Source organism: Coloeus monedula, assembly GCF_965178545.1.
Source record: "Coloeus monedula genome assembly, chromosome: 8".
In the NCBI taxonomy this organism is placed as follows: domain Eukaryota; kingdom Metazoa; phylum Chordata; class Aves; order Passeriformes; family Corvidae; genus Coloeus; species Coloeus monedula.
The window spans coordinates 4407398-4429848 of record NC_138788.1 but is presented as its reverse complement, the minus strand read 5'-3'; the positions used below and the strand labels follow the sequence as shown (position 1 = coordinate 4429848).

At 44.2% G+C, this 22451-nt stretch overlaps 1 protein-coding gene across 1 annotated transcript; it reads left to right on the top strand.

Annotated features, from left to right (window-relative positions):
- Nucleotides 1-4096: 4096 nt before the first annotated feature.
- On the top strand, nucleotides 4097-21588 carry LOC309575703 (hexokinase HKDC1-like; the record flags this gene model as incomplete). Its single annotated transcript, XM_082286430.1, has 18 exons — nucleotides 4097-4159; nucleotides 7695-7857; nucleotides 10245-10393; nucleotides 10473-10592; nucleotides 11383-11478; nucleotides 12715-12814; nucleotides 13438-13621; nucleotides 13887-14042; nucleotides 14782-15015; nucleotides 15484-15788; nucleotides 16068-16216; nucleotides 16306-16425; nucleotides 17953-18048; nucleotides 18140-18239; nucleotides 18820-19003; nucleotides 19716-19871; nucleotides 20578-20811; nucleotides 21444-21588. 18 exons carry the CDS (start codon nucleotides 4097-4099, stop codon nucleotides 21586-21588), a joined length of 2754 nt encoding a protein of 917 aa, XP_082142556.1.
- Nucleotides 21589-22451: the final 863 nt, after the last annotated feature.

Below are 22451 nucleotides of genomic sequence, written 5' to 3'. Positions count from 1 at the left end.
GCTTTGCTGTCCCAGAGTCCTGCTGAACAGCAGCACGACTTGCAGAGTGTGAGCTTGCATTAACCCTTACAAATGCGTTGCATTTGCTACTATTCACACAGCTTGTGTGATGTGGGTTGTGTGATGGAGTGGTATCAATTGCCTCCTTGTTCCTTGGTACTCACTGGAAGGGAAGTTGAAGTTGCTCAAGCCTGCAGGCACGTTTTGACCACATGTATTGGTCAAATTGTATCCCACTTACCCCTGGGACAACTTGAAACCACCTTGGCTGTCCACCATGGACAACTCTGTTTTCTCTGCCCAGTGTGTGTGAGGTTGGGTTGCAGGAGACCCACATTGCTATTGTGCTTTGTTTCTAGTCTGTTAGGTTGAATTTATCTTTTAATCGTACAGTAAGCTGAGTATTAGAGTATATTTTTGAGCAAGGAAAGAGTGTCTGGGACTTCAGGGTGTAAGCCAGCCTTGTGTTTCAGCACCAAGCCTTGCAATAAAGAAGCTAAATGACTATAAGCATTCTTTTTTGTATTTTGCTGAGATTAGCACTTTGCTTAACTCATTGCTTGTTTCCATAGTGACTCCATAGTAACTGTTGTAGAAGCTCTGAAGTTTATTCAGGCGTTTCCAGGCTGACTTTATGAAAGTTTTCTTTTCTTTGGAGCTAATGGTGTGGCTGTCATTGACTCCCATTAGAATGGCTGCCAAATTGGTCCCATGTGGTACAGTCTGGACTGGTGTGATGCAGTTACCCCAACTACCCACTTTTAGCCTTCCTTGTGGGGCTGTGCTGAAGCTTTATTTTTGAGCAACAACAACTTGATCTGGGAATCACATTTGCAAAACTATTTCAGGTGTTCAGATTTCCAGATTGATTTCAGGCATTGAAATTAAAGATGTTTGGAAGTTTTTCATTAATTGTTTATTTGCTGTCCTTTAAATGTAAAATGCTGATTGTAACAGCACTGCTTGGTAAAATCCTTCTGTCTGTGTTGTTTCCATCTCTTCTGATTTTTCCATTTAGTCCCTTCAGGTGTTCTGCCTTACTTTATATCCTGATGTTGCTCAAGGAGGGACATATGCAGGAAGAATACGGAGATCCTTTTCTCTTCTGAGCTTTGATGAACTTGTGGGAATATAATGGGGAATGAACCAGGTGCTACTGCAGGGAAGGGGGGAATGTGTTCTAAGGGTTGGTCTTGGAATCATAAGCTATAAGGAAGAAGGATTTTGCCTGATGACTTGCTAGTAGCCTTGTCCACTGTGTCCTTGTTAACCTGGGTACCAAATTCAGCAGCCAGTATTGCCACTGCCTTTGATACTTCACCGAAGATAGATGAGTTTTATCTTGCAATAAAATATTGATATGGTACCTCTTTCTGGAGGTAACCAGGGCACGTGTAGCTGATGTACTCAAGACATTTTTGTGCGCTTCCCCATTGTAGCTATGAGCTCCTTTTCTCTGCAGGCCTTTGACTGCAAGGCTGTGGGAGGCAGATGAACACCAGACTCTTCAGGATTCTCCATTGTGCCTTAAGATGGGGTTTGGAGGCAGAACTGCAGGAGAAGAAAGTAGAGAGAGGGGTGTTAGAATTTGGAAGTTTTGTTGGCCCTTGCAAAGTGGGGAGGGAAGGTTTGTGAATAACTTTTACTGGATGCAGCTCTAAAAAACGGGAAAACCAGCATCGCCTCAGGCTTCCAAACTGCATGCAGTTGGAGCTGATATGTTCTCTTGGGAGTGGATTAGTTCCCCTGTCCTGGCCAGGATATGTGCTAAATGGCTGTAACACTTCTGGGTGTTGGGCCCTTGGTACACTGAACTGTTGTCTGTGTGGAAATGAGATAATGTCTTGTCTTTTCTTGCACAACAGCCTGCCGGAAGCTGGGATGCACCAGGGATGAGCGAACAAGTTACGCAGTGATTCTGACATGTCAGGTATTTCACAGAGCCTGCTGCCAGTTTAGGAACATTTAGATCTTTGAGACCTTTTTCCAGTGGCATCCGTCAGAGAAAGAAAGGAGAGAATGAAAAATAAATCTACTGTATTACAGACACAATGAGCTCTGGATCAAAATGGGATGGAGCTTGAAAGGTGATGTTTTCAATTTTGCTGGCCAGAGGGGTTGTGACTCGGATGGCATGGGTAAACAATGAGGAGAGAGACAGTCCCTTTGGGAGTCAGTGTCTGACTTAACGAGACAGCAGTTATTAAAAGATGAATAGAGGAGAAGTGAACCGTGTTTGTGGCTGGTAGTGTGGCTTATTTTCTTCTTTCTTTTCTCCCTTTCTCTCGAAGATCATAAGCCTAATTTTAGAACAAGTCCTATTTATGGAGTGCTCAGCCACTCTGTCTGCTTTACTCTTGTTCTAGAATAATGAAGAATAAATAGACCTGGCAGGATCTCCCAGTGTCCAGAGCTCATCCCTGATGCAGGGCAGGAGGAGAGAAAAAGACCTTTCCTAGCAGAGGTTCTGTATAATTTGTCTTTGCAGAAGGAGTTCCCCTCCCTCAGCTCTTCCAATCTTTCCTCGTGATCAGAAGCTGAAAAAATGTGACCTGTGACTGCTCCTGATGTTCAGCAGAGCAAACTCCTTCTGATCCATGCCTTCTTGATGTGCGATAGCTGACAGGACTGGTCAGAGTCCTCTTTCTGAGACTGGTGCTGAGTATGGAATTGAGTGTTGGTTTGTGTGTCTGTGGATTATACTCCTGTATATACAGCCCACCATGATGAGTTGTACTTTTTTCTTTTTACAATAGCATAAGGTTGTTGGGTGCACTCTAGGCTATGAACTGATGTAGCCAGACATCCTTTCTACTGACAGGCTGCCTCTGCCTTTCTCTGGATCTCTAGACAATTTTCTACTGCTCAGTAGTTCTTTGTGTTTCCTCGCATTACTTGGCATTCCCCTCCCCCTTTCCTCTTCTCCCCCTGCTATTTTTCCAATCTATCAAAATAATTTTTAATTGTTATCTTGCTCTGCAAAATTTAGGGTGACAATTGTCTGCGGTAACTGTGCTCAGTTCAGGTGAACAGTAACTGGGGGCAAACACACTGTGTGTAGGTGTAGTTTGAGACTGAGCCTCTGATTACCCCAAGAGAATGCCTTTTATTTTTTTTCTCTCCTTTGTGTCAGCATTTCACTGTTTTCTTTGGATGATGTTTCCATAGTCCATATCATTTGATACAGTGACAAAATCCTGGAAACACTTGTGTATTCAGAATGAATTTGAGAGTAATGGTTAAAGGCTGTGTCAAAATCTGATGGTGTAAAGATGCTGCTCTTGCTGTAGGTGCTCTGTGCTGCCAGTTAAAGGCATCCTTCCAGTGGGGCAGTCTGATACCCACACTGCTGCCTGCCAGGTAAATCTGTCCTCTCCTTGCGTTTTGCAGTACTGAGGGTCTTCACTGGTCTGAAACTTTGGGTGAAGGGAGAAGAATCAGTCCAAAGCCTCTCTGCTGGGAATTGCGCAAGAGGTATTCCAGCTGGGGGCAGAGGTCTGTGTGTCTCTGCTCTTTTGCACAGCTGAAGCTTAATTGGTACAAAGCTGCAGATAAGGGTGCAATGTGCAGAACTAGAGTTGCAGAAGAGGTTGTCTCAAAAGTGGGAGCGCTGAGCAGAGGGAAGAAACCTCCTCAAACCCTCTAACTTTCCAGATTCCCGGCAGCACTCTGCTGCACGCAGCAGTGGTGGGAGCCTGTCAGCCCCCGGAATGAAGCGGGGCAGGCTGCGTAGCAACTGCATTGAGAAGTGGTAACAATTCCCAAGTGGGGCAGTAACAAAATCGATTTTTCTCCTCTTCAGCTTGGCAGCTCTCCAGGTGCCTGCTCTGGCACAATGAAGTGTGTAGCTGGGGAGGGAGGGACTTTGGGTTGTTGGGGGGGGGTGATACAAAGAGGCAGAAGTTTAATCACTGACCCGATCACACTGGATGGATTTATTTCTGGACTCAATTTCCCAGGAACTCCACTATTCCACACTGGGGAAAATGCCTCTGCTGAAGTTTCTCTAGCTCCAGCTCCGTGAATAAAGACCTGTCGCTTTGGAGTTATTCACAGCAGCTCTGTCACTACTGACTCATCCATCTGCTTCAAGAAAATGTTTGCTGTCCACTTGCTAGCTTTCCACTTCACAAAGCTAAAAGAGGATCAAATAAAAAAGGTAAGATGTAGCATTGACTGATTGCTATTTTGAGAACTGTGTTACTCAGATACGGAGGGGTCTGCAGTACGTAATGCAGACCATATAATGACATTATCCACTAAAACCATTCAGCCAAATGGGGTAAGAGGTATTTAAACCCTAAACCACCTGACGAGTATGAAAACAGGTCTGTTTTGTGGTTTTTCCTGCACTGTTAAAAGTGCTCTCCCAGTAGTGGAACAAATTCTCTTCATTAAGGGAAACTGCTTGAGCTTTATCTGGCATGGTGTAGTAGAGCCCAGAGGACAGAAAGGATGACTCTTGCTGAGTCACTTTGCAAGTGTAGTGTGAATGATGGGATTTCTCAATCTGAGTAGGAATCAGGAGTCAGTCACATAGCAGGGATAGGAGAAACCTCTGTGGTCTTTGGTCTGGGTCTGCTGAGATTCGGGAGAGATTTCCAGTTGGTGTTGGTGTGCCTGTGCCTCCTCTCTGGTTATCTAAAATTGGCTAATCACTCTGATCTTTATAGGTGTGACTTTAATTACAGTTGGAAAAGCTCAGGATGGCTCAGATAGTAAGCTATCAGTACTGGGAGTGAGCTGCCTAATGGTTGCTCCTCCCTAATCTACTTTCATGGCCATGCTGAAATGGGTTTTTGGGCATATGTCTGTCATAAGACCATGTGAGACCTGTAAGCTTCATGGGTCAGAGGTCCTCTGGTTTGTCGGCATGTCCCCTGCAGCTCCTCTGTATTCCTGATGTCTTCATTGAGTGCAGTCTGGTGGCCATTGCTGTCAGGCTCTGTCCTCTGGTTTTCCAACCAGTGGGAGGTGGGGCTGTCTGTGGATGCATGGTGGGAGATCCAGGGTCGTGGTGCATAGATCCACTTGCATCACTGAGCTCATCAGCAAACTGAGCAATTCTGGGTTCTCTTTTCTGTGCCCAAAACATGGCGTGGCTTGTTCCAAGGAGGGTTTCTTCCACTAATTCTATTTTGGAGAGAGGCATTCCAGGAGAGGTACTGGTATCTCAACAATCAGATGTCTCTGACTCAGTCATAGCCCTTTTACCCATAGGATTTAATGTGATCAGAAAAAGGCCTCGATGCCCCTCCCCTGTGTGAGGAGCTGATCTCACATCTAGACAGTACTATTTCTTCTTTCTTTTTACTAAGAAAGAGAGAGACCTTGTGGAGCAGTGCTCGGGTGTATTGGGCTTTTCAGAGAAACATCCAGCTTGTAGTTGAGTGAGGACAATGGACACAAGGGGGCAGAGGAATTCTGACAAAGCCATTAAAAATATCGAAGTCTTTCTGCTAGGTGCAAACTAGCCCTTCCTGAAGGCAAGAAACCACATGCTTCTCAGACTTCTCTTTTAAGGAGCCTAGGGTAGGCTGTACAGAACAGAACTGATTTGTCCCTAATTAGAAAGAAGGAATGTCTTCCCACCTCTACCTCCCCAGGCTTATTTACTCTGTGGTGGCAAAACCAAGAGCCTGGCTGCCAGGAAAGCAGTGCTATTTCCATAAATGAGGCAAGGCACTGTTCTGGTGCCATGGTAGGGAGGCAGCAAGTTTGGTTTAGCACAGCCTGGCCATTCCTGTGTTGACAAGTAAATGGCTATGTGAGCAGGGCCTTGCTCTGGTTGTAAGTCAGGCTGGAGAGCCAGCAGGCTTTCCTGGGCTCTGCCGTATCTAATTCCTTGGAGAGGACTGTCTGCTCCTGTGGTTGTCAGTAAACAGGGTGGGGAATGCAATGTCTGTGGGCAGCAGGGAGCTAGTGCATGTTCTCTGCAAACAGTCAGAGTAATTTTTATTATTCTTGAGGGTTTTTTTCCCCACAGGGTTTTCTGTCACAAGGCTATTTGGGTCTGTGTCAGAGTGCATGAGTGCTGTATGTCTCCCATCATTGTATTTTCTCCAAAAAAGCAGTACTGGTGCATAGATCTGCACCACGGGTGTGTGCGCTGAGATGATGGATCCTATGCAGTGGTGGGGCCTCAAAAACCCTTGGAGAAAATCAAGTACCTGTGTAAATGAGGGCTACGAAGACAAATCTGAATAATGGCCTTTTCAAGGCACAGCTGTATCCAAAGGCAGCTGCTGCTCTAGGACAATTGTATCTTCTAGTTTAACACTTGCTCCTCTGTGTGTGTTATGTAAGTGCTGGAGTGACTTTCAGGGTCCTGGCTCTTTCAGGTGGGTCATTGCTGACCATCAGTTTAAAATGGGACTGTGAATAGGTAACTAACTTTGTGCCTCATTGAAATAGGTGGCCAGTCCAAACTGTGGCAGAGACCAATTTATCTACAACCTGCATTGCCCTCTGTTTAGACAATGCCGCCTTTTAAATCCTGCCTTAGTGCTGGTGGGACTTGGTTTGTGTCCTTCCAACCTTCCAGACCTCCCTATGTAAATTGGACTGATGAAATGCTCTCAACAGATAAAGCACCATAACAACATATCCTGTGGTGCAAGAGCTGAGTGTCTGTAGTAACAAAGCATTGGAAGCTGTCTCACCTCTCTCCCCTGCCCACCTCCTCTGGCCCAGAGTCTCATGTGGTGGGGAGTGGGATGTGAACACGAATTACCCTTCAGGGGACATCCAGCTATTTGGAGCACACAATTATTATGCCTGCATCATGTTCATACAGCACCAAAATCTGGCTCCCCAGTGGAAAAGCTTCTGGATGTTGACAGATTCTTATTTTCCTGTGTTAATCCTTTGTTGTACCCAGCTATGTAGTTTCTAGGCCACCCTAGTTATAGCCCTGCAGGTACGTGTCGGTCCAGCAGCGCGTGGTCCTCAAGGAAAAAACCTATCACTTTGCCCTGATGAAGCTGTATATAAAACACTGATTAGCTTCTCTGCCAGTTTATCTAAATGAGCTGCTTCATAGATACTTTTGAATTCCTTTATATTCGACTGGCTTCTATTTTGATGTATTCCGTGAGTTACAGACCTTTAACAAAGGGTATTGATTGCACCCAAAAATGTGTTTTAGGTGTAATCCTAGAATCACAAGAGAATGGAGAGCAGAGCTGGAGTGAGAAAAAGGCTTTGCGTTGTAGCCTGGCATGCCAACAAAGTTAATTGTCCACGGAGTGAAGCAGTAGCTGAATGGATGTTTTCAGGCTGTGGCTGACATGCTTGGGTACTGATGGCATTTTCTGGATCTGCCTCAGAGAGGTCAACTTCTCATCAGATTGAGATACTTTGTAGTTCTAGTTCGTTACATCTGTAGGAGGAGTGGATGGTGTGAAAACAGCTTGTCAGGCTCTCAAGCAATCTCATGGGCTTACGTAGATTGTCAAGTTACTGAGCCATCAGAAAAGATGGCCAACTTTTGGGCAGTAATTCACCAGGGCTACATTAAACATTTTCAAAACAAAGTTTTTAGAAGAGTGACTGTCCTGATGATGACCTGGAGCTTGCTTGCGCTGGCAGTCATGAAAACTTAGGTGCTGAGGTCAAAAATAAAATGAACAATCAGTAGCTGCTGAGCACTAAGGGGCCTGCATGCCTCTGAGTAACACCTTCCATCTTTGCAGGTCGACAGGTACCTGTACCACATGCGCCTCTCCGACGATGTCTTGCTGGATGTGATGGCTCGATTCCAGGCTGAGATGGTGAAGGGCCTGGGCAGAGACACGAACCCCACGGCAACAGTGAAAATGCTGCCGTCGTTCGTGCGCTCGCTGCCCGACGGCTCAGGTGAGTCGCCCTGCTCCAGCACAGCACAGCTGCTGTAGCAAGATGAATTGCTGCCAATACTCCAGGATAGCACAGCAGAGACACAGGGCACCCAGTGACTCTGGGTTACTGCCTATCTCATTGAGAAAGCAGGTGTGTATATTGAGCCTGGGAAAATGCTGGCAGAGAGTTTTTTTCCTTGCACTGGGTGGATTTTGACCTAGTGCTGCTTGTTTGGGGAAAGGACCTAGTAAGTGCTCAGGAACAGCCTCTCCCACCTGTTCCTAGTGCAGGCCTTGCTGTTGGAGCTGTGGCTGGACACGACAAGGGCAGCCTCTACAGCTCAGAGCCTGCACTACAGTGTACTGAGGCTGTGGGATGTGTGGCCTGGCCTTCTTGGAGCTACAGGGAGGGCAGGATGCTGCAGTGAAACCCCTCAAATTGCCAAGTGACAGCAACGTGGCATCCTCAGAGCTGTGATCCCCAAACTCTGCACTGCTTTTTCTAATTTCTCAAAAAGCGATCCCTTCTGCCCTTCCTTGCCTTCTGCATTGGGCAGATCTGCTTCTGGGTGGGATCTGCCAGGAAACTCTCCGCTCTCCTTCACCTGAGACTTGAACAGAGAGGGAGAAAGTGCAGTAGTGTCGTCTGGGAGGATGTGATGTGAGATAGGAAGTAAAAGCCCATCTTGTTTGGAGAAGTATGCACATCCAAAATAACACCTCAGCTGGCTCCTGGCAGTGCAGACTGACAGAAAATTACATTTTTCCCAGGTTTAATCAAGTAAATTTTTGCAGGATTCTGTGTGTGGCCTAGGTCAGGACTCCGTGTAAACTAGCTGTGCAGAAAAATGTAATGTTAGCTTTGTACCTTATTTCCATGTGACTTTATTCCTTCTGAAGGTAATTTCCCTGCAGTTAAATGAGGAATAACAGCTTTAATGGCATAAAGAAGGTATTTGAAGGTAAGTCTCTTGAAATGAGGCATGTCTGAGAGAAATTATACACAAGCTGCCTGGATGGAAGGGGGCACTCTTCCTTTGCTGCTACCTTTGTCATAGAGAAAGAAGTACTTTCTTAACCCTTGCAATCTCCGTGACAGTCACTGGTCCTGAGGTCTCACATGTCTCTGATGCTGTCCTGAAACAGCAGGGGGCCCCTGAGGCCAGCAGACTTGGAAAATTTCATGTAATGTCATCACTGTTGCAAGAGTTCCTGTTCCTCAAGGCCAAGGTTGGACAGTGCTCTCCTGGCCTGCGTGGCCATTCCAATGTGTCAAGGACATGCTGCAGCATCAAGCTGGGCTGTATCTTATTGACACGCTGCCTACTCTAAGTATCACATTGATTTTTCTATTTTTGGTCTCTTGAAAAATCCTTGTTGGTTTTTTTGCTTCTAGACAAAACTTCCAGCAGGTTTAAACAGCTCAGACTTGGATGGTTATTCCCCATTTGCAAGAGCATTCAACTTTAAGATTTTTTTGGTGCCCTCAGTGTTGCTGCCTGAAATGTCTCACATGGAGCATTATCAGGTTTTCGTTGTTTAGGGATTAATAGTCTCACTAAGGTCACAGTTTACTGAGTAACCCAATCTGCCTCCTCACCTTTAATAGCTGACCATGATATTACAGGTAGAATTTCCTTCTTCCTTCCCTTTCAGGACCAGATTTGATAAAATTTAATCAGGTGTTTGGACTGTGGAACAAAGATCATGCAAGGCTGGGCACATACCATTGTGTTTTCCTTTTGGGAAGGGCCTTTTCCTGTGTGTGGGATAAACAGTTGTTTTATTGTAGCAGTAAGGCCAAACTGTCCTTCCATCTGAGGCTGCTGCTGGAGAAGTATGTGTTTGAGCAAGCCTGTGAAACAAAATGGTACTTTTACAGAAACACCAAAAGGCATTTGAAAAGGATTGTGTTGGTTGACTTTAGGTAGCAAATTAGTTTTGCCCCACTTGGAAGTTGACTTCTGCACTAGAGCTGAGTCTTACATATGCCTGCAAATCCTGCGTCCTTTACCGGCTACAGGTAACATTCTGATTCTCCCACATTTCAGGTGACAGTTTTGCAGCCCCTGTGTGCTCTGGTTGGCTTTGCAGTTGCTTTGGGCCTTTATTGCTGAAAAGCTCATCCTTTTGCAGCTTGAAAATATGCTGCTGTGGAAGGAGCAGGGTTGGACAAACCCAAACTGCCAAATAAAAATTAAATTAGCTATTACATACCAAGCTAACAGGAGAGACCTGACAGCCTTGCTTAGGGTTTCCAACTCTCAGTCTTTCTGATGCACCCAGGCCCACAGGATAAGGATCTGCCATGATGGGGCAGGAGAGTCTGTGGCTGTGGCCTTCAGCATGGCATCTGAGCCACACTTCGTGGCCATCCCCAGTGATGGTTGCCCACTTGTGTTGCAGAGAAGGGTGACTTCCTTGCTGTTGACCTGGGTGGCTCCCAGTTTCGTGCCCACCAGGTGAAGGTGTTTGATGATGGGAAGCAGAGCAGCCAGCTGGAGAGCAAGTTTTACCCCACACCCAAGGAGGTCATACAGGGGAACGGAGCCGAGGTAGGGCACTGCTGTGGTGGTGCTGTGGTGGAGCGCCTGCCTGCAGGACACAGCCCAACTGTCCTCTCCTTTTGTGCAGCTCTTTGATTATGTTGCTGACTGTCTGTTAGACTTCATGGAAACCAAAAACCTGAAGCATAAGAAGTTACCTCTTGGCTTTACATTTTCTTTTCCATGCAAACAGACCAAATTGGAAGAGGTAAGATGCATAAAGAAATACTCTTGTCAAGCTGAGCTCCTTGCAGAATCTGGAGAAGCTGTTGAATGGGGGTGTTACCCTGTGGCTTTTATGTGGGGTCATGTTTACGTAGCTCTCTGAAGAAGGCATAGATGACCATTAGCATCTAACTAGACTTGACTACCATTTAACCATTCATTGCTCATCTCAAGGCACCGTGATATTTAAGCTAAAGCTATTACATTGCTTAATCAGTACCCAATTCCATAGGAACCACGTGCCCCTGTATTAACACTGTTAAAAATAGATATGTACTTTTGTGTCTTGAAGCGTCTTTACTTTTTTAATCACTCTCAATTTTTTTTATTTACAGTTGATTCTGAATAGGAAATACCTGTAGCACAGCTGTTTGAGACACCTCTTGGGGAAACAAAGGGCTGGTTGCAATTATTTTGTGTTCTCTCATTCTAGCCTCTCTTATTTCTAAGAGTTTGTGCTCTGGGTCCCAGTCCTGTGAATGCTTTTTGCTTAATGCTATTAGATTGTGAGGAGCATCAGGAAAGCCACATGTGCTTTAAATGAAGCACAGGGAGAAGCATTTGCAGGATTGTGGCTTTGACTGTACCTGTTTGGTTGTGTTGGTACTTACAGGTGCCCCAAGGTAAGATGTTCTGCTCTGACTGATTTTTGGCTCAGTTTTAATGTGTGGAGAGACATAGTGGACTTCTCCACACACTTTAGTCTTGGCGGGCTTTGTGGTTTGTATGCTAAAGTTTGTGTGCTTTTGGGCCACTGCACTGTTACTTTTCAGGGGGTTCTTCTTGCGTGGACAAAACACTTCAAGGTCCGAGGAGTTCAGGACACAGATGTGGTCAGCTCTCTGCGCAAGGCCCTCCAGAAGCGTAAGGCAAGTTTCATACCTGCAGGAGCTGAACCTGAGTGGCCTCAGAATATCTTCCTGGGAAATCAGCTCTTCTTGTGTGGGTTCTTTTGAGAGCTGTCAGACATCCTTAAGGGATGGTCAGTAGCAAGTGTTCAGCATGGCTGTACATCTGGTGCATCTGAATCTCTCTCGCAGCTGTAACTCAGGCTTCCCCAGTAACAGCAAGGGCATCTGCACACTGGTAACCCAGGCTGGCTGTGACAGCATACCAGTATGGCCCCACTGTCTCAGCCCAAGGGAATCTCTTGTGAACCTACTGAGTGAGACATGAAACACTCAATAGTTTCACATACTGTGTTTCACAGCCTGGCTTGTGGGATGAAGTTTGGTAGGGGGCAACTGTCATCTCAAATTGGCACACCTGACTCTAGCAGGGTTTGCCTGTCCAGTCTGTGGAATAGAGTGATTGTAATTTTTAAGGTCAGCAGTAAGACATGATTAAATCTGCCCTTGAACTAGCATATAGCCTTTGAATAACACTGCGTTTTAATATTTTGGAAAGCCTTGCTTTTCATGTTTGGTGCTATTGGTAACAACAGCTAAGAAATACAAGGCATCTTTCCATATCTTGATGAATTCATAGTAAAGAGGAAATTCTTCTGTTTTCTCACGTGGTAAAAATCCAGCCTTGATTTTGGTTCACTTCTTTATCTGCATCAGTCTTGTAGTTATTGGTAACGAAAGATCTGGGGCTTCATGGGTAAAGTGTGGCCTCCTCCTGGCATTGGCATCTGAGTTACAACAATCCTTTGAGAAATGTGAAGGGACAGCCTTGATGGAAGGACTTTCTGCTTGAGTGTGGTGTTGCTGCACAGCCATAGCTGCATTTATGTTCTGTCCTATTTGGTGGGATCTGCTCAGGTGGTAGGATGTTATCCTTTCACACAGTCTGTAAGCACAGTATCACAACATTCACACCAGTATCACGCCATTTTTCTGGCAAATTAGGTGGTATTGGGGAAAAACAAATCCTTCAAGCAAAGAGGCTGGTGAAACACTTGAGAATTCAGAGATACTTGTAACTTTACAGGGTTGTGGGAAGAGTGTTGTAAAAAGAAGTAGTGTGTTTCAATCAAAGAGTTTTCCTGAATGAGGCCTTCAAAATGCAACCTGGGGAGTATGTCTGCATGCCAGTGCTTTATCACATAGGAGGCTTTCTAAGCTTTTGTCCCTGTTAATCACTCATCTTTATGCTATTAGGATGTAGATGTTGATGTTTTGGCACTGGTCAATGACACCGTGGGAACCATGATGACTTGTGGATATGATGACCAGCGCTGTGAAGTTGGGCTCATAATTGGTAATTTTTTCTGTTCACCATGAAGGGTTTTTTTCCCTCTCATTTGTTAAATTACTACCAATCTGGAGTAGGAGAGAGTTTCACAATACAGGAAAGAGCAGAAAGAAAATGGAAAAAACAATGATTGGATTTTCAAGCCTGGCTGCCTTCTCTAAAGCAGCTGTTTTTATGCTGATCACATTGCCATCAAATACCACAGTCCCCATTTTGTCTGGGCTCAGTTGTGACCAGCATACTAAACTTTTCTGCTGACCGTATAGAAAATTACTGTGTCTGTCCAGAGAAGGCTGAATTCCCCTCATGTCTGGTAGTTAGTACCAGCTATGCTTTCCACAGTTTGTCCATTTCATGCACCATGGTGGCTTTTATTAGGCACATAGAAGTACATTTGAAAAAGGAAAAACTATTTTTAAACAAGACAAGCCTTAGAATAATTTCAGGGTCTTTTCATTCATTGTGAAATGATGATTTCACAGGTGCAGGTGGCCTATATTAGCATCCTATACCACAGGGTTATGTGTTTGTATTTTCTTCCAAAGTCAATATACTGACTTATTCCCAAACATGTGGGCTTAAACAAAGAGCACACCTAGAACAAACAGTAGTTTATCCAATACCCACAGGGACTGGCACCAACGCATGCTACATGGAGGAGATGAGGCACATTGACCTGGTGGAAGGGGATGAAGGGAGGATGTGCATTAACACAGAGTGGGGGGCCTTTGGAGATGATGGTGCTTTGGATGACCTCCGCACAGAGTTTGATCGGGAGCTGGATCTGGGATCTCTCAATCCTGGAAAACAACTGTAAGTGATTCCCTGACTGACTTGCAGTCCGAGTTCCCAGAGTGCTTTTCCAGTGTATGCCAAGAGCCCCTTTGAAACAGGAATTGGCTTAAGTGAACCTGAGATGGCATGATCCTGGTTCTGTCTTAGCCAGATCTTTTCCTTCTAGGAAGGGTGGGTACCTTTCACACCTCCCTGCTTCAGGCCAGGGGATTGCTGCTACAGTTGCTCATGTGTTGTTAAAAATAGGTGAACAACCTGTAATCCTTCCTGTGCTCCATTCCAGGTTTGAGAAGATGATCAGCAGCCTGTATTTGGGGGAACTTGTAAGACTCATTCTCCTAAAAATGACAAAGGAAGGTCTGCTCTTCAATGGGAAAGTGTCAACAGCTCTGCTTACTAAGGGCAAGATTGAAATGAAACACGTGTCTGCAATGGAAAAGTAAGAACCTGTAATACTGTGTTTGAGAGTAGCCACTCTCAAAGTCAGTCTGTCACAAGCACAGCACTGATAATGAATGTGTAGGTATAATCTGTGGGTGCTGGGAACAATCCTGAACGGTACAGCTTGATTTTGCTTTTGGCTAGGAGAAAAGTTGACCTTTCTGTAAGTAGGAATTGGTGTAAGATAGTTTTAGCAAAGTACCACAGTAGCAAATATATTGCTAAACATCACAGATGCAGGTTGTTTAAATAACCTCTCTGGAGACCTGTGTGTGGGATGATTGCTGCAGTTTTCAGCCTCTCTGATGTGGGAATACTGGGGCTGTGGAGATGTAGTACAGATTCTAGATTAGCTAATGGATGACTGCATGGAAAACTTGGATTCTGGTGTTTTGAGAGGAAACCTGATCCTCACTGTCAGTCCAGGAATTATTTTCTTTGTTGTATTGAGTGAAGCTGTACATCCATTCATGTGCTCTCCTTGTATGGACTATTTTATCCCGTTCTCTTCTTGAACAGCCGATTGGTCTCACCAAGTGCTGAATCCCAGGAAGCAGACTCTCTTCCCTGGGTACTTTTGGGAATACTGTGGAAAAGACATTACTGGTTTATGGGAACCAATCATGATACTGCCTGATAGGTTGTGTCCTGGTCTCCTCTCATTTCTCTTTAAGCCAAGGTATTGATTTATGTGTTGCCTTTGCATTTGGTGATGTATTCTTTTGTTTTGGGGTTAGGTACAAGGAAGGTCTGAGCAACACAAAAGAGATCCTTACAGAGCTGAACCTGTTTCCCTCTGAGGAGGACTGTGTTGCTGTTCAGCATGTCTGCACTATCGTTTCCTTCCGCTCAGCCAACCTCTGTGCTGCTGCCTTGGCAGCTATCCTGACCCGGCTCAGGGAGAATAAAAAGCTGCTGAGGATGCGAACCACTGTTGGGATTGATGGGGGACTCTATAAAACCCACCCCCAGTAAGTAACTAGAGAGGATTTGATAATTGCTGGCTGCATATTGATGTTGCTAAGAGTCTCCATTTGCATGTGTGTGTGGCTTTTCAGAGAACTGCCAGTTTTGCTTCAGCTTTGGGGTGACATCTAACTGGATTAGTTATTGCAAAGCTGTCCCAGGAGCTTTAGAATTTGGGGTGGGGTGGGAAGAACATGATACCTGGGATAACGGTGTCTGGGGAAATGCATTTGATTTCTCAACTGACTCCTGGGTCTCCAGGACATTTGCAGTTCACTGCGCATTTTTTCTTTTCTTTCTTTCTTTCTCCTTTCCTCCACTACCTCCCTGTTTTTGAACACGTGCTTTGCCAAACCGGGAACTTTCTCCAGCTATTCTCCCAAACTGGTTGAAGGTCTGATTCCAGGCAGAGATGAAGTAAACCATGCCCAAAAGGCCTGTGAGAGCCTAAAGCAAATCTCTGTCCCTGCTAGATATGCCAAACGTCTGCACAAGGTGGTGAGAAGGCTGGTGCCCACCTGTGACGTGCGGTTCCTGCTGTCGGTGAGCGGCAGCGGCAGGGGGGCTGCCATGGTCACGGCGGTGGCACACAGACTGGCCGCCCAGCGCCAGTGCATTGATGCCACGCTTGCACCCTTCCTGCTGCCCCTGGGCGTCCTCAGAGAAGTTATGGACAAAATGAGGGCTGAGCTGGAGTACGGGCTGAAGAGAGAGACACAAGCCAATGCCACAGTGAAGATGCTGCCGACGTACGTCTGTGGGACACCAGATGGAACAGGTGAAATTAGTTCCTGATCACCTGAAGGTGGTTCAGGAAAGCTGTTTGTCTGTTTTCTGGGGAGAGGGAATATGCTGATTAACCTGGCAAATGCCAGGGGGATTTATGTTGTCAAACCGGTGCTTCCTGCTATGTTATCTGTTATCTTCAGCCCCATGCTAAAAGACTTGATGGGGTAAATGCCGTAGGGAGCAGTGTGCTATCATTGGTATGTCATTCTAACTCATAGCAAATGTGCTATGAGAAGCACCAAAATGAAATATCTTTCTTTTCCTTCAGAGAAAGGAAAGTTCCTTGCCCTTGATCTTGGTGGCACAAATTTCAGGGTTCTGCTAGTCAAAATCAAAAGTGGGAGAAGAAGATCAGTGCAAATGTATAACAAAATTTTTGCCATTCCTTTGGAGATCATGCAAGGGACAGGAGAAGAGGTAATCTTAAGTGACTGTTTAACCGATCCAGCCAAGGCCCATTGTATGGGATTAGTTGTGAGATTTATATACTTTTCCTTTCCCTCCAGCTCTTTGACCATATTGTCCAGTGCATAGCAGACTTTCTGGAGTATATGGGGATTAAAGGTGCTCGGCTTCCTCTGGGCTTCACCTTCTCTTTCCCCTGCAGGCAAGCCAGCATTGACAAGGTAAGAACTGCAGCACAAAATGGGTCAAATGGCAGCTCTGCATCTGCTTGGTAAATCATATCATTTTGGGCAAGGGTGACTTGTTGGTTTGGAGAATGTTATTACTTTATTTTGCAAATTAGTTGTGTTTCACGAGAAAATTATCATCCTATGTTATCCATCTGCCTATGGGAATCTGAATTTTCACTTCTTGTCTGTGGTAAGTGGTGGACATGACTTGCTTTTGTTTTATAAAGCTAAGCCCTCATGACAGCAAAATGAACTGCATATTTTTAATAACCCAGGAATCTTACGCTGCCTTAACTCTTCAGTGGTAAGGGATAATAAATGGCTCCTTCTGCTTGCACAGCTACAGTCCCAGGTTGTTTTCCAAGCTGTGCTGCACAGCTCTTACTGTTTTAACTTCCGCACTACATTAGCTTCTTTTTGTTGAGTGTCAGTGGATAGACCTGAGTTTTCTTGTTCAGCTTGGAAGAGTTGGATTTTTGACAGATACCTTATCTTTTATCTTTTCAGATCTTATGTAAGAAAAGATTATTTTTATTGATTTCCGAGAGGGGCAGGGGATGTTGTACTGCTTAGTTCCAGTCAAATGTGTAGGATATTGGGGAAATAAGAGACTGCTATTTTATTGCATGTTTTTATGTCCTGGTGGGTTTTACAATAGCTTCTAAGCCTGGAAGCTAGTCTGCCTTGTCTCAGTTTTCAGCTCACAGCTGAGAGAGTAGCAATAGGACTTAGCCTTTTGTGGAGACATTAATTCATATGCCTTCTCAACCTACAGCATAGCATTTAGGTCTTGACAAATGATTAGGAAGCAAATTCCACAGTATTGGAGGCAAACTGAGACAGACACATATGTCAGGGTCATAATATGTTGCTCTGTGTGTTTGGTCTTCTATTGTTGTTAGAACTTGAGAGTATTTCTCAGTAGCAGCTTTTTCTCCCAGTTGCCATCTATTTTTTTTTTCTTTTTTTCTTATTTGGACACACAGTCTAGAGCCACTTAGGAAGTGTAAGGCTAATTACTTCAGGTAACCTGGAAATCAACTTCTGTCAGGCCAGGTTGTTGTCTGAAAAGAAACAAATTAGTGTTGCCTGAAGTTGTGAAATGTCCTTCGGTAAACGACCGAAAAATTAACAGTAGATGTTCATTAATGTTTGATGGGTGTTTAATAATTTATGGCAAAAGTATTTTTTGCAGTCTTTCCCTCACAGGTAATACAATGGCTGTGTGCACAAGAGATGAGATGGGATGAGGTTTTCCAAATGAGATTTAGAAGGCACTGAGTGCAGTGCCTTGATAAATAGCTGAGTAAACCTGGAGTCACTACCATCAGCAGCTGGGTAACAAAGATACATGTGCACAGCCTGCATTAGTCACTCTCAGTAACCTGTCCAGGGAAATACATCATTTGGAAAAAAAAAAAACAAAACATGGGGGTGGGAGGCAAGAAAAAGCTGATGCTTGCAATGTACAGTCTGCTCTTTTTCTTCACTTATGACTTTCTTTCTCTTCTGTTTCAGGGAACACTTGTGGGATGGACAAAAGGATTCAAGGCAACAGACTGTGAGGGGGAAGATGTTGTTGATATGCTGAGAGAGGCCATCAAAAGAAGAAATGTGAGCTATTTTTTTCTGCTCATTTTGGTGTACTTAATGCACCCTCACTCTTCCTCTGGCATTCCACTACTGATTGTGACTTGTGTTTTAGGAGTTTGACTTGGACATTGTAGCAGTGGTGAATGACACTGTTGGGACCATGATGACTTGCGGATATGAGGATCCAAACTGTGAGATTGGCCTTATTGCAGGTACAGTGGTGGCCAGGTGACCACTGTGAGAAGAAAGCACCTATGTAATGCTGGGCTTTGGAATCTGTAAACCAGCATCTTTTATTTGAGTTTGATATATGGTGTTACTAGTTGCTTGGGGTTCTTGGCAGATTTGTGTGGTATTCAGCAGGAAACTTAACAACATCTGTAGCAGATAAGTTCCTGGACCTGTTGGACTTTTTATCATATCTCTGATGGTGCCTAGCAAGTGTATGCAGGGTAAAAGTATATAAGCAGATAAGAGCATGAATTCTTGTTTCGGAAAGTGTATTCATATTTACTGTGTGGCCAGGTTACAGACCATGGAACAAGCAAATATTTTTAAAAATCTGAATGAATTCTTGTTGGGCTTCTTAGATGGTTCCCCCAATAGGTTCCTCCAAGTTTTGATCCAGAAATATATCTAAGCATAGAATCATAGAATGGCCTGTGTTGGAAGTGACCTTGAAATTTGAGCTATGGCAAAGAGAACTTAAAGATGAACACTGCAGTCATCTTCTATGAGTTCCTGGTGCTGTTCACTTTTCCAGCTGAAGTCTTGTTATTTCTTTCCTTCTAGGAACAGGCAGCAATGTTTGCTACATGGAGGACATGAAAAACATAGAAATAGTGGAAGGGAATGAAGGAAAAATGTGTATTAATACAGAATGGGGAGCATTTGGTGACAATGGCTGTATTGACAACATCAGGACAAAATATGATAAAGAAGTAGATGAAGGCTCACTAAACCCAGGGAAACAGAGGTAAATGTGATGGTCCTGATGCCAAGAGCCTGATGAAGTCAGTCTTTGAGAGACACTGGCTGCTTTTTATAACGTGCTTAATGAATGAATAATCAGGAAGGAAATTTTAATATTGCATTTTTTTTGTTGTTGCTTGGTAAGTAACCTAGATACCAAAAAAAAAAAAAAAAAAACCCCAAAGGAAAAAACGAAGATGTACATTGTTACCACAGCACTGTTTTCATCTTGAAGCAGTTACCAAACAGCGCAGCTTTTAAGATTTCCCTGCAAAGTCTAGGCTGTGCTTTGTTCCTCCTCTTAGGGTGATTTTTCAAAGGTAGAATACAACTCAAGCGAGAGGATAAACTGAACGTGACTGTTCTTTGTTGGGTAAAGACAGTATTGGTTAGGTGTGACTCACTGGTGAATGCATGGGGGACAGGGAAGAGTTTCACTTCAGTGTGGACTTTGGCTTTAACACTATATTCTGCTTAATATTGCAAGAGTTTTTTCTACTTCTGTTACCATTTGGCACAGGTAAATATATCATAATTAATGTTTGCACTTGAAGTCACTGCAGCAGATTTTTGGTGATTGAAAGATGGAGTTCAATGACTATTGCTCTGCAAGCTTGGGCTGCTTTTTTGGAGTTCACAGGGCATGTACATACCACTCAAGCTAAACAGAGCCATCTCTTTAAATGAACATTTTTATTCCTCTTTCGACCCAACAGGTATGAAAAAATGACCAGTGGAATGTACCTAGGTGAAATAGTAAGGCAAATTTTGATTGACTTAACGAAACAAGGGCTGCTGTTCAGAGGACACATTTCGGAATCACTCAGGAAAAGAGGCATATTTGAAACAAAATTCCTGTCTCAGATTGAGAGGTAAAGTTGTTAGATTTACATGGTTTAAATCCTTAAAGTCTTCTGGGACACCTAGAAAACAGTCTTTTGCTAGTGTGTGGAGCCCTTTCCTTCAAGAAGTCAATTAAGTCAGTTACAGTTTTCTTCTTTGTGCACCCCCCCCCTCCAGAATAAAAGTTAAAAATGAGAAACTGGGGGAGTTACAGAATTATTCTGTAATTATATGAAATATTATTTCCTGTCCACACAACTGGGTTATCTTGGATGCCTTAGCCATCAAGCTAAATGTTTCTTGTGAGACTTAGAATAGTACTTATTTAAGAAAGTAGGAAGTCAGTGATACATGAATATGTGCTTACCTATAAATCTGTGCGTGATTGCAATGGTTTCCAGGCTATTTGAAACTCTTTCTGCTGTGGAAAGCCTTGAAAGGAGTGTCTCAGCCTTGAGATCTAAAGTAACAGTCAGGTGGCTGATCTGGCTCTGCTCCCTCATGACTTTGGGAGTTAGATGAATGACTACAGTTTGTGCTTTCTGGAGATACAGCTTAACATGGCAAAGGGCATGGCAGGAGCAAGTTTTCAATCTGAATTCAGACAGAAATCTGCCTTAAAAGAGCTGGAGAGTGTTAGAGTTGAAGTGGTCCCGTTTCATTTGAATCACATCTGTCTCAGCTGCTGGAGCTTTCCCTAATGCCTTGCTGCTCTGTGTGCTTCCCTGTGCACAGTGACCGGCTCGCTCTCCTCCAAGTGCGGCGCATCCTGCAGCAGCTCGGCCTGGACAGCACGTGTGACGACAGCATCATTGTGAAGGAGGTGTGTGGTGTTGTGTCAAGAAGAGCTGCCCGGCTCTGTGGGGCAGGGCTGGCTGCTGTTGTGGAGAAGAAGAGGGAGAACCAAGGTGTGGGGCGCTTGCAAATCACTGTTGGAGTAGATGGGACTCTGTACAAGCTCCATCCACAGTGAGTACCTTGGCACCACTTCCCTTTGCTGTTTGCTTGTTTTCACTGTGAGAACATACCAAGCTGTACCAGCTTTCTGCTGAGGTAATTAAAATCCTGAGAGGGGGTAAGAATCTAACACATTTCCCTGCATTTTGTCATTTCCCTTGCCTAGCCAAAGGATCAAAAATTGCAAAGGCAAGTCCAGTTGCCACTGGGAGGCTCTTTTCTGTGGAATGTTGAATGAACCTAATGCTTATTTTGCAGTGTTTCGGTATATTTCTGCAATATCTGAATCTCCCAGATGGAAAGCTGTCTTGAGTTTTTGGAGTTGGGTCAATATTTTGTGAGCAAGGCCTACAAATAGATGCATTAGCTTTTGAGCTGGGCTAAGAGAACCTCCTTCATGATCTCTGAAGACGCGGGCAGTGTGTGGCATCATGCTGAACAAAATTCAAATGGAGAAATAAAAATTAGAGTCTGATTGTGTACAGAAATTTGTATCTTTGATGATTAGGAGGAAAAGCAAAAGAAAGCAATGCTGTGGAAGATGTTGGCTGAGGTTATGGCTCCTTGCTTATAGGTGAATACAAAGATATCAGATCAGAAAGCAGCTGCTAAAATGTTCTGTTCTTCTCTCCCTTCCCTTTCAGTTTTTCTAGGGTCTTGCAGGAAACAGTGAAGGAACTGGCACCTCAGTGTGATGTGACTTTCATGCTTTCTGAAGATGGAAGTGGGAAGGGAGCTGCCCTCATTACTGCAGTTGCAAAAAGATTGCATAATGTTGGACAGAAGTAGAAATGAGTGGTCAAGTAATTTCAGCACTGCCAAGCGTGTGCAGTAGGGATTTGCTGAGTGGTGATTCAAGATAGCTTTGCCAAACAGCAGTACACAGGTACCTGTTTTTGGAGAGCAGCTGGTTTTGACCAACCAGGATTGTGGATTTTTGTCCTTTGATAACTTGGATTAGGTGTTTCTGCTCCCCACTGGCATTATGTCTTGGCAAACCACAGTCTACTCAGCTCTGTACTTCCTGCAATGCATCTATAATGCACATGGGAGAGTGAAAACAAAACAAACAAACAAAATCAACCCAAATGTGTCTTTTTACAACATCCTAATTAAGCTACTGCACCACAACTGAGTTTATCACGTTTCTTAGGATTTCTGAGCTTCGTTTTCTCTTGGCCTGGCTCAAGGAATATTGAGATTCTGATGTTGCATCTTCTCTAGTGGACATATCTTTTCTCAATGCTTCACAGGTTTTACAATAAATTTGCAGGTGAAATAAATTAATGGACTTTGGTCAATGATGCTCCCCCCACTGCTGCACTGGTTGCAAGTGTAATGTAATACTTCCCTGAGTACAGGAGGCATGTTTAATAGATGAATGTAAAGGAAAAAAACGTGATTCCACAGAATATGAGTTTGTGTCAAAATACATCAGTGCATCTGAGTCACATAAAGCTAAACCAATGCTGGATGAATTCTGACTGTGACTGATTCCTTTGATACTGAAGGAAAGAGAGAATGTAGAAGGAGCTCCAGAGTCTGAGCTATGTCTGTGTCAGGGCTACATAGAGGGTATCAAAGAGGCCACCAAAACAGCTGTGTAGAGAGAAAAAAAAAATCACCTGAGTATCTGAAAGCCTCCTCTTTGT